Source organism: Lutra lutra, chromosome 4 (assembly GCF_902655055.1).
Source record: "Lutra lutra chromosome 4, mLutLut1.2, whole genome shotgun sequence".
In the NCBI taxonomy this organism is placed as follows: domain Eukaryota; kingdom Metazoa; phylum Chordata; class Mammalia; order Carnivora; family Mustelidae; genus Lutra; species Lutra lutra.
In genome coordinates, this window is record NC_062281.1 from 39,302,711 (window position 1) to 39,317,419 (window position 14,709).

The following is a 14,709-nucleotide window of genomic DNA, read 5'->3' on the forward strand; positions in this document are numbered from 1 at the left end:
CCCTCCCTGTGAATTCAAGACTCTCATCTTAGTTCTGCTTCCAGGAGTCTTCTCCTTGCCAGCCCTTCTGATAACCAAAGCAGCTGAAGGGTCCTCTCGTGTCTTCTCTCTGGACCAAACATCCCTATTCCCATGAACTCTTCCCTCCATGTCCCTCACTGCCCTGATCAGAGAGAGGGGTCCAAAACTGAATCCAAAACTGAATCTGGTGTTCCAGAGCAGGCCAGGCAGATGACAATAGAAACTGCCATCATTGCAGCTCTGGCCTCTATTTCTCTACTATTATAGTTCTTTGGTATTTACTGACAATTGGTATTACTGACAACTATATATATATATAAAACACAACAGTGTTCTTAAAAAATCATAAATTTGAAACTTGATCCAAATCAAAATACAGTAGATACCAGTATCTCACTCCTAAGTCTAGTACTGATGTAGCCTAGTTTACTGGCTTATTGGATGTATTTACTACCTTCTCAGATTGGACATTCATTTCCCAAAGCAAAATGTATGCATTTTGGAAGCAGTTAAGAATTATGTCTCCTAATTGGCACATCTTTCTTATTTCATGGCAGACAATGTGACTGCTAGTGAGCCGTTTTTAAGAGTAATTGATGCCTTTCTTTTATTTCCTAAAATCGAAACTTAAAAAGATCATATAGCAAGACATCTGATTTGTTTTTAGCATTTGATGCTTGTTGACAGAAGAAAGTAATAAAAGATTGCACATTTGTGTGCCCTAGAATTACTAGAAGAAAAAAAATAATAGGGCCAAAAAGAGTTACAGGCATGACAGACAGCCTAATAGTTAATATTAATGTTGTAAAGATGTGTAAAAAAATGTAGTTCCCTTGAAAAGAACATTTTGTAGGAGGACCAACAGGGTTGGAATGTCAATACTCAGCACACCAAGTAATTGATGAGTCAGGGAGGCTGGAACTTTCTGGGAGCAATCATTCATCTGCTGTTGCTGAAGTGTGGAATGGAGGTGAAGCTTCTTGACTAACTTTCCCTTTTTGCCCCCATCGAAAAGTCTAGCTTAAGATTAAAACTCAGTACCATATTTTGCCTGCAAACTAGTAGAGTTTCTGTTTCATTCTTTTTATTGCACTAACTGATACCAGCAAGCTATCAGAGGTGCACTCGTGGAGCTGGGTGTCACAGTGCCACCCTCCTGGAGCTCCATTTCACAGTCTTTACCGAGAGTCCAAAAAATGTTTCTAGTCTCTGATCCTACAGCTCACCAACAACAACCCAAATAACCCAATCTAAAACTGGGTAAAGGACTTGAATAGACATTTCTCCAAAGAAGATGTACAAATGACCAATAAGCACATGAGAAGATGCTCGACATCACTAACCACTAGGGAAACCTAAGTCAAAACCACAAGGTGATACCACCTTAACGCCCATTAGGATGGCTACCAGCAAAACAAAACAAAAAACAACAAAATTAACAAGCATTGCTGAGGATGTGGAAAAATCTGAATTCTGCGCACTCTTGGGAGTGTAAAATGGAGTAGCCGCTATGGAAAACACTAGGGCAGTTCCTCCAAACATTAAACATAGAATCATCATACAGTCCAGCAATCCCACTTCTGGGTGCATATCCAAAAAAATCGAAAGCAGGGGTGTGAACAGGTATAGGTATGCCAGGGTGGTTGCAGCATTCTTTACAATAGCCAAAAGGTAAAAACAACTCAATTGTCCATCAGTAGATGAGTGGAAAAGGAAAATGTGTTATGTCCTATGAGGAAATATGATTCAGCCTTAAAAAGGAAGGAAATTCTGGGGCACCTGGGTGGTTCAGTGGGTTAAGCCTCTGCCTTCGGCTCAGGTCATGATCTCAGGGTCCTGGGATCGAGCCCCGCATCAGGCTTCTGCTCAGCAGGGGATTCTGCTTCCCCCTCTCTCTCTGCCTGCTGCTCTGCCTATTCTGCATACTCTGTCAAATAAATAAATTAAATTAATAAAACCTTAAAAAAAAAAGAAAAGAAAAGAAATTCTGACCCATGGCGACAACGTGGATGAACCTTGATGACATTATGCTGAGTGACATAAGCTGGTCACAAAAAGACCAATGCTGTATGATTGCTCCTATATGAGGGATCTGGAGTAGTCAGACTTACAGAAGATGGAAGCAGAGCAGTGATGGCCAGAGGCTGGAAAAGGGGCAAAGGCAGAGCTATGTGTTAATGGGTATGGACTTCCAGTGTGGCAAGGTGAGAAAGTTCTGGAGATAAGTCGCTCAACAGTGTGAATATACTTCACACAATGACTGCAGACTTAAAAATGGTTATGATGGTAAACTTCAGGCTATTTGTATTTTACTACAAACTTTTTTAAAGATTTTATTTATTTACTTGTCAGAGAGAGAGAGGGAGGAGGAGGGTAAGAGCAAGAGGGGGAAGCAGGCTCCCTGCTGAGCAGGGAACCCAATGTGGGGCTCTATCCCAGGACCCTGAGATCATGACCTGAGCAGAAGGCAGACACTTAACCGACTGAGCCACCCAGGTATCCCTTTACTACACATTTTTTTTTTAAAAGAGTCATTTCTACTCTTTACAAAAGAAATTCTTCTTTAAGCAGCAATAACAGAAAACAAATCCTAAAATACTGAGGAAGAAAAGAAATATGTACAAGGAAGTTTATTGCTACTTGACTAAAGCAAAAAAAAATTCAAAACAGCTTAAAATGCTCTTAGAGAAATGAATATTATGGTGCATCTGCTTAGAATAACATGGAAACATTAAAATGATTACAAGGAAGTATGCCATAACATGGAAAAATGCTCTCAAAATGTTCATCCACTCAACCAGTATTTCTTAGAACTGGACGTGGCTTCTTCCTGGATGAAGTTTATTCTCTAGGTGAGGAGACAGGCTTGTGAGAGCACTCCTGGCCATAGCACTCTGTCTTGTCCATCATGGTAGGCACAGCACAATGGCCGGCATGTAGGATTCAATAAATATCTGTTGGCTGATGAGTCAGGCTAACACCACAAGCACACAAACACACACATGCACACACAAATTCAATCCACATGATACATAATTTAAAGATAACTTTATTTTTTTAATTGAAGATTTTACTTATTTTTTGACAGAGAGATAGCAAGAGAAGGAACACAAGCAGAGGGAGTAGGAGAGGGAGAAGCAGGCTTTCCCACTGAGCCAGGAGCCTGATGCGGGGACTTGATCCCAGGACCCTGGGATCATGACCTGAGCCAAAGGCAGACGCTTAATGACTGAGCCACCCAGGCACTCCTTAAAGATACCTTTAAGAAAGAATAACTCTCTGAAGGCTTTGGGACCTTAGACCAAGGGGTTGTCATCATGATCAACAGGGAGAGAAGACAAGTTTATCAGAGTAAATAACACATCCAAATTTTCCTTCCCCCAAAAGGGAAGACCAGAAGGAAGCAAAAGGAGAGGGTGTTGGCAGCGAGAAACAAAGCTGGGGAGAATGGTTCCCGTGTCCTCCAGGGCATAAGTGTGCATGGAGCATTGCCAAGAGTGTCAGCCTGGGCGGCCAGCCGCTGAGCTGAAGGAGATGCTGTGTCCCAGGCCCCAGAGTCTTCCCAGACCCTCAGGTCAGGCCTGCTGACCCCTGGCCTGAAAGTGTAGGTGGGAAAGGTCACTAGAGGTTTTTTTTCTTGCCTGTTCTGGTGGGATAAATCCTAGACTGGATAAGAATTTTCTATTTCCAAAAGTTATGGCAACTCTGTTAATTTTAGAATAATAATACATCATATGAAGTCTACGAATCTGTGTTCTTTTTGAAATCACTGAAAATGTAAGTGTGGCATGCACATATTTTTAAACATAAGCTACTGAACGTGCATTTTAAGGGTAACTATCCTTAGAAAAAATAATACATGAACATAATTTGAAAAACAATGTAGCTAGTATATATGTATTCTTTCCCTAAAATCACATTTGTCTTTTATTCTGGTTACAGGTATCATATTTTATCAGGAGTTCCATGGTGCAGCTTTTCTAACTGTATTTATATATATTTTTGGGTAAGTAGATGTCTCATAAGTAAGGAATGTGAAATCCTATTACTTTTATGTGGGTTTTTGGCATTCTACCTGAGGTATAGAAAATTGGAAGACAATATAAGAAACATTAGTTCCCTGAGCTCTTAAAAGAAACCTAGTTTTCATTTAACATCCTCCACAGGACTCTATGTCTTTGACTTGGTAATTTGGGTCTCTCTCTGAGGCTTTGGAACCTGGGGATTTTCAATCCCAGCCACAGTCTAGAAAAATCCACCACCGGCTGTTATAGCTACTCCATGATGTCTCTCTGCTAAATCAGACCTACCTCACTCTTGGAAATTTCTAGGTTAGAACCCAGCCAGGAACCACAGATGCCTGTAGGATCCCCTAGAATAAAGGTTAAGTCTAGGGCAGATTATTAGCTTTGGACCTAATAACTTTGGATTGGAAGTATCCCTTTCTTGTGTCTGGGTGCCCATCTTTAACCCTTCCTAGAAATTTGGTAGGCATCGTCGCTGACATTCTTGCAAACAGAGAGCAGACCTTGGACAGACTATCACCAATGTATCAGATCGTCTGCTGGATCTGACTGGCACTCCATTAATGCTTAGCTGCTTCTTGATCTCGTGTTCTGCATGGCCATTATGCAGACTCGAGCCCAGGCTATTTTCAGCATAGAAAACCATCTAGCTTGAAAATCCAATTTCATAAGATACTTGGGCAAGCCTAAACTTCTAGGATCTGGAAACTATGACTATTCTTATGGCCAAGGACAATTAAATTTCTTAGAAAATTAAAATATATATATATATATATATATATATATATATATATATATTTTTTTTTTTTTTTTTTTTTTTGCTCATGTTGCATGCCAGTAATGGGTTTGGGCACGCATGGAAAGAAAATGAGACCTAGTGTCTACCCAAAGGGTTTAGAGCTGGAATTAGCCTCCAGATGGTAAAAACCTGGGGCAGAGATTTATTGGAAGCTGCCCAGGTCTTGGTTCTGGGGAAAAAGTATAATTGGCTGCAGCAATTAAGACAAGTTCTAGAAGCTTACTATGAGAAACAGGAAAAACAAAACCAGTGGAATTTATGTCATCATGTAGACTATGGAGCTGGTATTTAACACCACGGGTTGTTTCAGTGTTCTTGTGTTCTTTATTAATATCACTCTTACAGGTGTTTTCTATCATTCCTTGGTGTGCTTTTGGTCACAAGAAATCGAGAAAAGGAGCATCTGCCACAGTCCTACATTGATTTTGGAAATATTCCGGGTAAAACTGTATATCCTTTAATTTATGATGGGAAACTCTATCCTTATAAATTAGTAGTTGCTGGTATTATTGGGGTGTTAAAATTAATATAAAACATAATTTTTATCCTCAAGAAAATGTCTTTTTAACAATGAAAACAGAGGCAACGTTTTAACCATCAGTGTTAATAATCATTTATTTGAACGTCAGTTTTGCACAGACCACTGGGGATATAAAAGAACTGGCCCCAATTTTCTTGATTTGGGGGATGTTGCAAATTTTTTGTGTGTGTTTCCTTAAACTGAAAAAGGGTGGGGATAGGAGTAGGGAATGGTTACCAGGAGAGTCTTTGAAGGAACAGCCCAGGAGAGGAGCTTAGACTGGTAAGGACCATCATTCTGGAAAAGACTGCAGAAACCTGTGCCCGGTGGGGCTGAAAGGGACATCCTTCACAGTCACCTGAACACGGAGAGCTTTTCCCCCTCCACTTTGCCTTTTTCATCCCGATCCATTTCACATCCCCCTCTTTGCAGTCCTCCACTCTCCTTGGGAAATAACTTGCTGTTGTCATGTTAACAGCAGAAGCGATGTTCAGAACAAAGCCAAGAGTTGGCTATATCTTCACCTCCTCTCCGGCCTACTCAGTAGGTCCAGCTTTGCTAGGGAATCAGGGCAACCTACAGGTTTCTAGACAGAAGTAATGATGATCTGACAGCTTCCTCTCCCATTCTGTTAGGTCCCCAGCTTTGAAGCGAAAGCCATTAATGCCTCATCCCTACAACTGAGAAAACATGACCTAAGGAGCTCTCTATTCTCTTTCCCTCTTGGGCCCTCTTATCCCCTAAGAGCGTTCCAGGCCAGAACTGGCTCTGGTGGCAAAGGTGGGCATTGTGAGTGACTTGTGTGGTCAGAGGCTCTTGGGTTGAAAACACCATTTAACTAGATTTTCCAGTTCACAAAGCCCCATACACAGGATCAGCAACAGCTTTTAGGAGCTGCTATGGAAGTCTGCTTTTCTTTGTTGTTACACGCATTAGATCAAACATGGAAAAGGGGAAAGGACATTGGGAAGGAAGGTGTGGAGATGAGTGGACGCTTCACGTTCATCTCTTGACCGAGCCAGCCCAGTTTCCATGCCTTGCACAGGAGGCCCTGTGTGGCGGGGAGCCTGCTGTCTCCTGCGGAGAGCATGTGGTCACCACAAGGGACACAGAGTTCTGGGGCCCTTTCTTCCTGACGTTGATCTCTTCTGTGTAGAGGGTAACCACAGAGCACTATAAAAAGGGACTAAAATGTGGCCTAGAGAGAGGAGAAACCGTTATTAGATGTATTCCTTTCTAAGAGCACAAAAGATTTTTTGTGTGTGACTATTATCTCCACAGGGAAACAAATGTTGGACAAAATACAGCCAGATTCAAATGGCTTATCCTACGGAACCCTGCCTGATGGAAGTGACTCAACAAAGAGCCAAAGTGGAGAGAAGAAAGAGGTCTGAGCTGCCAAGAGGGATGGCCACTGGCCTGTTATTCGATCCCCCCCTTTAAAAACCCTCCCCTTGTGTCCCAGCTAGGTCGCGCTGATGTGCGCAAGCATCACCATCCCCCTGCCCTCAACACCACCTCCGTCTGCACGGACAGCTGGGGCCTTCCTAAGCTTTGACAGTCTCATGTCTTCACAGAAGGGGATTTGAAGTGTTCCCACACTCTGGATGTCCCCCCTCGTGAACATCGACCCAGCTAGATCTTAATTAGAGCCTGGCTTCCTGAGCAGGACCATCACACAAAAATGTGCGTTCACGATTTGGCTACAGAACACACACAGGCTGCTTTTCCCACACAACTTTGAGCGTCGGCTGCTTGGCTTTAGAGACACGTTCATCCCCCAACCTCGCTCCTGTACCAAGGGTTTGAGAGGATCCGTTTCTCCTACGACGTCTTTTATGAGCCTCCCCCGTAAGGATCTCACCTTTCTAGTCCTGAGTTAGAACGGTGAATCATCTTTTTCTGAAAATGAGCCCTGTTCTAACTGCCCTTTGAAAATTAAGACTATCTTCAAAATGAGAGTCTGTAAGTGGCCTTCCGTGATGTGTATACCTTGACTGGTAAACTTTTTCAAATGAAGAAAGAACAGTTTAAGAATTAAGACCAGTTTTTCAAAAAATATAGAATGATGAGCATTTTTTCAGCTACATGATCTGATCATACTTGAATTGAGACTGAAAACTTCATCTCCTATGCCAGTATTTCTGTGGGTCTTATGACTTACCTAGCAGGTTTACTGTACGTTTTAACTCTTGACGCAAGTCTCAAAAATTGTATTTAAGTTCTAAGTGTTATTTTCACGAGCACACCATTTCCTCCCCCAAGTTATTATCCCAAGCTTTAAATATTCTTCTAGGCAAGAGTACAGCTATGAGTAGAGAATTGGATTTTAGCCATTTAAGTCTGTAGATGTAGCCAGATGGCCCAACCTGCGTCTAGAGAGGAAGGCCATGTGCTCCTGGACCTGAATGGCTTTTCTGCTGTGACCGGTCACTTATCTACCAAGATTCATTTGCAGATAGAGTTCATAATCCTATATGTTAGTTATGATCTACTAATATATTTAAATGACAAGAAAAGAGCTAGCCTTTATGGTAAACAACATCAAGTCAGAAGCCCTATCCTTAATGACATGTCAAAAGCTTCCCCTCACTTCTGATGTGCCAGTCCAAGGCTCTTCCAACCAGCTGTCTTACATTTGTGAAGGTTGTATAACTCTGAGCTATCGACACTGTAATCTTAACTGCTTTGGGTCTTTGAGCATTGTTCTTTGTCATAACCTATAGTGCTGGCCAAACTGAGCCACAAAGGCGAGATTCGAATCCATCGCCAATGTATGAATAATAACCTAGAGCCCATGTCTGGCTTTTGAACTCCGCTATTGTGGAATGTATCCCCTAATTCAAATAAAGCAGTCATATAATTTATGGCATGTTTTATTGAATTGGTCCAACATGTTGGCACTGGAAGGCTCTGCTAAGAAATGCGTCTGGTGTCTTAAACTGCAGATTTTTGATGACTCTCAAAACTGGTTTCAAAGATGGCAAAAATATTTAGACTAAAGAGTTTCACTTGAAGTAGGACTACACTTATAGCTACAGCACGTGGTTTTGAGCATTGTAGAATTTTGTGCTGACACAAGTGTGATGCCAATATTTTAGTAGTTGCCAACATTTGCATCTTTTAAAAGTTTTGAGAAATGACATCCACTTATGCACTTTCAAACAATCCAGCAGTGTTTTAGAAGTCCAGGCAACATATAAAATATATTGAGACCTAATTTTACTTTCCATACTGCTTCTTCAAAGCAAGGTGAAGAGGAGTTTTAGTTGTACTAGCTCATAAGATTTTTTAAATTACAAAGTGCATGACAACCACCAAAGCCAACCCAGTACTTCTCTTGGCATTGTGAATTGGGGACCTTTAGCCAACAACTTGACTCATTGGACTATTTGTCTAGACCAGGGCTCTGCAAAATTTTCCTGTAAAGACACAGAGAATAAATATTTTTAGGCTTATTGGCCAGTGTTGCCTGTCACAACTACTCAACTCTGTCATTCTAGCATGAAAGCCAACACAGCCAATATGTAAACGAACAAGCATGGCTGTAGGCCAGTAAAGTTTTATTTACAAAAACAGGTGGTCAGCCCTAGGACTGTAGTTTGCCAATCCCTGATCTAGATTCCTTCTCTTGCCATGCAATTTTGTTCTTGCTCCTTGGGCATTCAGGAGTTGAAAAGGTGACACTTCGTGATTCATGACAAACAAGGATACTATGGGATTGTGGAGCTGTGTCTTGATATTTACATTAGGATCCTGTTGTTTACATAAGATACAGATGAGTTTGTTTCTCTTGTAAACAATGGTTCAGAGGTACCTGGGTGGCTCAGTGGGTTAGGTGTCTGCCTTTGGCTCCGGGCATGATCCCAGGGTCCTGGGATGGAGCCCCATGTTGGGCTCCCTGCTCAGCGGATGGGGAGCCCACTTCTCCATCTCCTCCCTGCTCATGCTCTCTCTCAAACAAATAAATAAAATCTTAAAAAAAAAAAAAGCAAAACAGTGATTCTTTTGTGAGCACCCTTGCCTATATTGGAAGAGCCTTTCCAATCCCACATTCCAAGTTGATAATAGCTTCGGAAATGAGTACTAATGACCTCTCATTAAAGCAGAGGACTTTACTACCCAATTGTTTTCAGTTTAAGTGTTTGCTTGTTCTATACCCATAATACTTTCACTACCAGAATCACTTGGGGAAAAAAAACACAATAAAAACTTCTCAAGCGGTGACTCGGAATGTATTTTTCAACACCCCCTTGCCACCCCCACAAGCTCCGGAAATTCTGTTTCGTGGCAGAGAAAGACTGGGAAAGGACAGATCTCATAGATTATTGCAATTTCAGTGCTGTTGAAGAGTAATGGTGATAATGTGCAGGTCTGGCTCCGAAAGGAGCCGGTGTAATGGTGGACACGACTCAAAGGGGATTGAAACCCTGAGCCACATTCCTGAAAGCCAAGAACCCTCTTTACCCTCACTCTTCGTTTCCAAGCACACAGCTCATCCAGGAGTGTATACGCTCCACCACACTCAAGGTTGCTTCATACTTGCCAATTTAATAATGATCTTGTGGACATAAATTTAGCAGTTACTAAAATGAACCTTCCCAATACCCCTCCAGACTGCTTTACTTAAATTCCGTGGCTAGTTATAGGGACAGTCTTTGCACTGGGCAACCACAATCGTCACACACGTGTCTGGCACTGGTGGCTATGAGTGCTTCCGTGAGGTTGCTAGATAAACACCACGCATTTTGAACTTTTCAAATAAGATCTCAGAATTGAACCTACCATGATTGTGTGGGAAGTTTAGGAGCTGTTTCTAATCGTTAGACTCATCAACAGTCTGGCTCTTATTATGGCCATCTTGAAATTAAAAAAAAAAAAAAGTAGAATTCCACACAAACATGGTTTCCATGCAAATATAGACCAGTTTTGGGCTATTAAACCTAGTGTTTTAGCAATTGTGGTAAGCGCAGGGAAAAGCCTTCCCACCCAGGAATTCTTGATCCTGTCTCCTTTCTTAGCAGCCTCGGGGTACCACACAACACGCAGCCCTGTGCCAGGAGAGCAAATCAGTCACAGGAGCTGTGTCCCGTCCAGGGAAACATTTTTTTACATTTTTTTCTATTTTTTATTTTTTGTGAGAAAGGGAAGAAACTCCTCCTTCGATGTCGGTCCTTATTGGGAGTTAATGAGTCCCAACCACAATGTAAAAAAGGACTATCAATTTCGATATCAAATAAATGTGGTGTTTCGGGATGCACCCAGTTGAGCCGAAAGCTGCCAGCAGTTTCGTGGCGTTCTAGGCAAGATGCAAGATAGTCTCCGTGTTCCCGTAAAGAATCTCTTTCCCAGGGAACAGGCAAGTGCCTGATGGAGAAGGAGGCCATCCTTTCCTGATGTGACCGGTCCGCATGAACCCAAGCCACTTTGCACATCTGAGCTGCTGCTACCCAGACACGAGCTAATCCTTCCAGCGTGCACGCATCCCGTTTTTGGAGCTGTTTCCTTCATGGTTCTAATTTGAAAACCAACCTCAGCAATTTTCTGAGGTTTGGGCTCTACTCCTTCTGTCCAAAGCTCCTCACCTAAACCTCCTAAATGCTCAGCGTGGACCAGGAAATGACCCAACTCAAGAGCTAACTCAAAGTTGGAGCTGGCTGCCTGGTTACTGACCCGGTCACCACATGCCTCTAACTTAGCAGCTATTAATTCACTTCAACATAATTAATCACATACTATTTTCGATGCAATGTGTTTAAAGTTATTAGGACTATAAAAATGAATTAGACATGAAGACCAGCTGCCCAGGCACTTATGGTGTGGTGGGAGAGAGCATCGCTGTCATCTCTCGAGCCCTTCTAATGCACCAGGCACGAGGCTAAGTGACTAAGTCCCGTACTTGTGTGAGTTACTGAGTCCTTACACTTTCTCTACCAGGGACGTCACTGTCCCTATTTTAGAGATTAAAAAACCAGGACAAGGGGCAGGGAAGGAGAAGGGAGGCATGGAATTTAAGGAAGCTCATGGACATGTCCCTGTCAAGGTAGTGAGAGGGCTGCCCCTGTACCCATTGGACCCCAAGAGTGAATAGCTCCTAACATGTTGTGCCCTAAGCACCTCATGGCATCCTGGCCCTAGCCAGAAAAGGAAAATGGTTTGACCAGTGTCATTCATCTGGCAAGTGGCAGAGCTGGGGTTGGAACCCAGGACATCTAACTCTGCAACCCTCACTCTTACCACCAGTACCAATACGCCTACACTACACAAGAGAACATCAAGAGTGCCCTGGGACACCTGGGTGGCTCAGTCAGCTAAGCGTCTGACTCTTGGTTTCGGCTCAGGTCAAGCTGTCAGGGTTGTGAGATCGAGCCCCACACTGGGCTCCGTGGTCAGCGTGGAGTCTGCTTGAGATTCTCTCTCTCCCTCTCCCTCTGTCCCTTCCTCTGTTCTCTTAATTAATTAATTAATTAAAATCTCTAAAAAAAATTTTTTTTGGCGGAGGGCGCCTGGGTGCCTCTATTAAGTGTATGATTCAGCTCGGTCATGATCCCAGGGGCCTCAAACCCTGTATCAAGCTCTCTGCTTGCTGGGAAGACTGCTTCTCCCTCACTCTCTGCCCCTCTCCCCTCCGTTGTGTGCTCTCTCTCTCATGTAAATAAATAAAATCTTAAAAAACCATTTTTTTTTTTTTTTTACTTTAGGTGCCTTCAAAGACTTCAATAAAGGGCATAGAAGCCCTGAAGAGAAAGAGGTCATTTTTGACCAGGAGGCAGCCTTCAGAAAAGAACTAGGGATTATAGTAGGTTAAGGCATGCTCCCCCCAAAAGATATGTCCACCTCCTAACCCCCAGAACTTATGAATGTGATCTCTTTGGCCAAAGGGTCTATGCAGATGTCATTAAATCAAAGATCTCGAGGTGATATCATCCTAGAGTACATCCTGGATTACCCGATCCAGTAACAGGGGTCCTTATAAGAGATGGAAGAGGGAAGGACACAAACACACTGTGGTGGGGGGCGGGGGGAAGCCACATGAGCATAGAAATAAGGATCAGAGCCACGAAGCCACAAGCCAAGGAATGCCAGGAAGAGGCAAGAAAAGACTCTCTCCTAGAGCCTTTGGAAGGGGCACAGGCCTGCTGACACTCTGACTGCAGACTTCGAGTTTCCAGAACTGTGAGAGAGCACACTTCTGTTGCTCGAAGCCAGCCTGGTTATGGTACTTCGGTATCTTGCTGTGGCAGCCCTAGGAAATGAATGCAGATCCTGAGCTGGTCTCTCACGCTCATGTAGAATTTAGACATAGAAGAGAAGCTGAATAGCTCAGAGTAAGCCTGGGGACATCTGCCACATGGGGTCACGCAAAGAGAAAGGCAACTGGTGGGACGAGAAAGGCAGGTTAGAAAGACTTGAGTGGCCAGCTCTGACACAGAATGAAGAGTTTGGGTTTGGTTTGGGAGGTACACGATGGCATTAACTTTAGTTCTGGGGGCTGGGGGAAGGGTGGACCTAGGCACATAATAATAAAAAAAAACTTGCCAGTCAGAATTTAATGATATTCCCCTTTCTCTTTCTTAGTTGTTCACCGTGGCATCATAAACATTCAGAAAGTCAAGGCTGAACTCAGACTCTGCATCTGTGGTACATCACATCCTGCCAGAAATGTCCTGTGCAGCCAGGCCATAAGGCTGGGCGGTGCCCTCTAGGATGGCTTCGGGCAGAAAAGCTGGGCCCCGAGAAGAATGCACTGGGCTAGCCAGAGCTGCACTCCCCAGAACCTGAGCTGAGAGATGTGGAGTCAAGGGGTCAGGTGGGGAGCGGAGACTGGAAGTTTCCTGGCAGGGTGGCTGGCGGGGAGGGTGTGAAGGTAGAGGGGGCAGCAAAGGCATAGCAAGCCACGGTGGGCGGGAAATTGAAGTAGAGGGAAGAAGGAATTATAAGCATTAAAGAGCCACATTTGTTGGCAGTGGAAGGGGAGTAAGTAATATTGTAAGAGAAGGAGACACACAGCGGGGTTGACCAGAGAGCTGCGGGGACAGACTGACACAGCCCAGGCCCGTCCTGGGAAGGTCTGGATGTGTGACCTTACCTCCCTCCATTCGGGGGCTTACAGTACAGCCAACGCCTTCTCCAGCTGGCTGGAGAGACTGTGTGTTCCTGGTCACCAAAACAGTCTGATTTTCCCAAGACTCATGGGGTTTATAGAAAACATCAGTTAGATGTTTGAGAACAGTAGGAGACAGTGTTCAGGTAGGAAAAAGGAGAAGGTGGACCCAAGAAACAGACTACAAGTGCCTGGGAGATCCTCGGCTTAATCTTAATGAGCACCAGAAACTTGTTCTTTTTTTTTTTTTTAAAGGCGGAGCAATCCTGAATATACGGTAATTTAAGGATGGCCGAGGCATCTGCTGAGACGGAGGATGAAGACAGGTGTTCAGGGGAGCCGGAGACACACTGGGAAACTTTCTCATTGTGGAGAGAAAGATCAGTCACCTTTAACCATACAGACAGAGGAAGTCCTTGGAGCTCAAGGGCAAAAGAGGCTTATAAACCCCTCATTCCCTGACTCCACCAGGGAGAGCAGATGGGAACAGGGAACCCATGGCCACAGCAGAGAAGAGGAAGTCGTCTGTCCGAGCAGTACACCTCCAGGCCAAACAAGCTCATGGTGCGCGGAGCCCGTCTTGTGTGCAGGACCCGCCTGCATCCCTGCAGACCGCAGAGCCACAACCACCCTCTCTCTGGGGCCCGGAGGTCTCCGGCCACAAGCCCTGGGGCTGACTCGGGTTGGGGGCCGTGGGGGGACAGGAGCTGGGGCGCCCCCCTCCCCGCGGCTGCCAGGAAATCAGGCTTCTGCGGGAGAGACCGCAATCTGTCACCGGGGCGGGGGGGGGGGGGGGGGGGGGGGGGGGCGCCCCTCACTGGCCTTCCCTAAAGCAAGCCACCTGCTTCCTGCCCTGCGAGGCCCCAGCCTCCAAGGTCTCCGCAAAGAGGAAACGGGTCCAAGCCACCACTGAGGAATGAGGGCCTTGGCACTGCCTCTGTGTATATTTACTGTTCGCTACGGAGTTTTGTGGAATCCAGACTCATTTTCCACTGAAACAAGGGAAAGTAAAGACAGCACCAAATAAAAATAGATTTCTGGCGTTTCCTGTTTACCCAGGGCCGCTGCTCTCTGCAGGCTGGGGGCTTCTCTGGACATCTGGAGAGAACACCCCCTTCCTGCCCCCCCGAAGAACATAAAAGTGTTGACTTCTCTTCTTCCATGTTTCTATTTCCTGCTCTTTGGTTGTTAGTAGGTTTACGGGGCCGGCGGGTGGGTGTGTCTCCTGGGGGAACTCCCA

General features: G+C 44.4%; 1 protein-coding gene across 2 annotated transcripts in view; it reads left to right on the forward strand.

Moving 5' to 3' along the window:
* Positions 1-9,556, forward strand: part of NIPAL2 (NIPA like domain containing 2) — a 75,176-nt gene extending 65,620 nt beyond the window's left edge. For both annotated transcript variants that reach the window (XM_047726762.1, XM_047726763.1), the window contains 3 exons: positions 3,964-4,027; positions 5,191-5,285; positions 6,647-9,556. In XM_047726762.1, coding sequence (XP_047582718.1) covers positions 3,964-4,027; positions 5,191-5,285; positions 6,647-6,759 — 272 coding nt within the window. In that variant the 3' untranslated portion in view covers positions 6,760-9,556. The remainder of the gene's footprint in view (positions 1-3,963; positions 4,028-5,190; positions 5,286-6,646) is intronic.
* Positions 9,557-14,709: the final 5,153 nt, after the last annotated feature.